Source organism: Olea europaea, chromosome 20, assembly GCF_002742605.1.
Source record: "Olea europaea var. sylvestris chromosome 20, O_europaea_v1, whole genome shotgun sequence".
In the NCBI taxonomy this organism is placed as follows: domain Eukaryota; kingdom Viridiplantae; phylum Streptophyta; class Magnoliopsida; order Lamiales; family Oleaceae; genus Olea; species Olea europaea.
Window position 1 is genome coordinate 2,811,716 of NC_036256.1, and position 1,662 is coordinate 2,813,377.

General features: G+C 36.9%; 1 protein-coding gene across 1 annotated transcript; it reads left to right on the forward strand.

Moving 5' to 3' along the window:
- Nucleotides 1-202: 202 nt before the first annotated feature.
- Nucleotides 203-1,425, forward strand: LOC111369204 (rust resistance kinase Lr10-like). The gene has a single exon (XM_022990678.1). It carries the CDS (start codon nucleotides 342-344, stop codon nucleotides 1,266-1,268), a length of 927 nt encoding a protein of 308 aa, XP_022846446.1. The 5' UTR covers nucleotides 203-341; the 3' UTR covers nucleotides 1,269-1,425.
- Nucleotides 1,426-1,662: the final 237 nt, after the last annotated feature.

Below are 1,662 nucleotides of genomic sequence, written 5' to 3' on the forward strand. Positions count from 1 at the left end.
TATGTTTGCTTGATCTAACATGAGTTTTTACTCCAGCTGCAGAAGAAAAGGATCCAGGAAAAGGAAAAGGAAAAATGAAATTGAAACTGATTTTAATTGCAGGTATATCTTTAAATTTTGTTTCCATTTCTTATGCATTTCAATTTATTCATAAATTGTTTCTCATTACAGGTATTCCAGCGGCTACAACACTTTTCTTCGTAATCTTATTCACTTTTAACAGAAGAAACTATACACTCATTTGGAAAGGAAAAACACAAAACGACAAGGACATTGAACTATTCTTGAAGAACCATGGGGATCGTGCACCAAGAAGATACAAATGCTCAGATCTCAAGAAGATGACCAATTCATTCCGTGACAAGTTAGGAGAAGGGGGCTTTGCTATTGTCTATAGAGGAAAGCTACCAAATGACTGTCTTGTAGCGGTCAAAATTTTGAAAGAATCAAAAGGTAGTGGAGAAGAGTTCATCAACGAGGTTGCAAGTATTAGCACAACATCCCACGTTAACATTGTCACTCTCCTCGGATTTTGCTTCGAGGGTTCCAAAAGAGCTCTCATTTATGATTTCATGCCAAACGGATCTCTTGACAGGTTCATAAGCAATAATAACTCCTTACCAAAAGATCAATTAGGATGGGGAAAGTTGTTAGAAATTGCAGTTGGCATTGCTCGGGGAATAGAATATTTGCATCAAGGTTGTAACACACGAATTTTGCACTTTGACATAAAGCCTCACAATATTCTTCTGGATAAAGACTTCAATCCTAAGATCTCGGATTTTGGCCTGGCTAAAATTTCCCCCAATAGATCAAGTACAGTGTCAATGTTAGGAGTGAGGGGGACAATAGGGTATATAGCTCCAGAATTAGTTTATAGAGCCCTTGGAGAAGTTTCTTACAAATCAGATGTCTATAGCTATGGGATGATGGTTCTGGAAATGGTTGGTGAGACGAAAAATACTGATACCGATGCTGATCATTCAAGTGAAGTATATTTTCCGGATTGGATATATCACCACCTAGCACAAAATGCTCAACTTGATCTCAATCACATTTTGAATGAAGATGAACATTTGATGATAAGGAAAATGATAATAGTTGGCTTATGGTGCATACAAACTAATCCTAGAATGAGGCCATCAATGACAAGAGTGTTAGAAATGTTAGAAGGGAGCATAGAATCCTTGCAAATCCCGCCTAATCTGCACATTGCTTCAACAAATCTATCAGCAGCAAATCCTTCAACTTCCGAGTCAGCTCTCTGATGTTAATGTATTTTAAAAGCTGTGCCGTGATGTCAACCAAGCATATAAACAGTAATTGCAATTTGGAAGTTGTTAATTTCTTTGTTGAATCTCTTGATTCAATGTTAAATATCAGATAGTAGTAGAACTAAACTGGAATCTGCTTTTAAATATGTCCATTACCTTTTGTTACTATAGAAAGAATATGCTGCTCCGATTTATGGTGTTGCTCCGAATTCTCGAGTATGATGTTTAGTATTGTCGTCATATTGACATCAGGCTTCTAACCAACGCATAAGTCAAAGAAAATTGAGTTTCCCCCATCAAGGATCTGGTACTAAATTACTGTGTTGATTAGAAGTCACATTTCCAGGGTCCTGCGCTTATAGATAATTCCATGGAAAAATGCTACTAG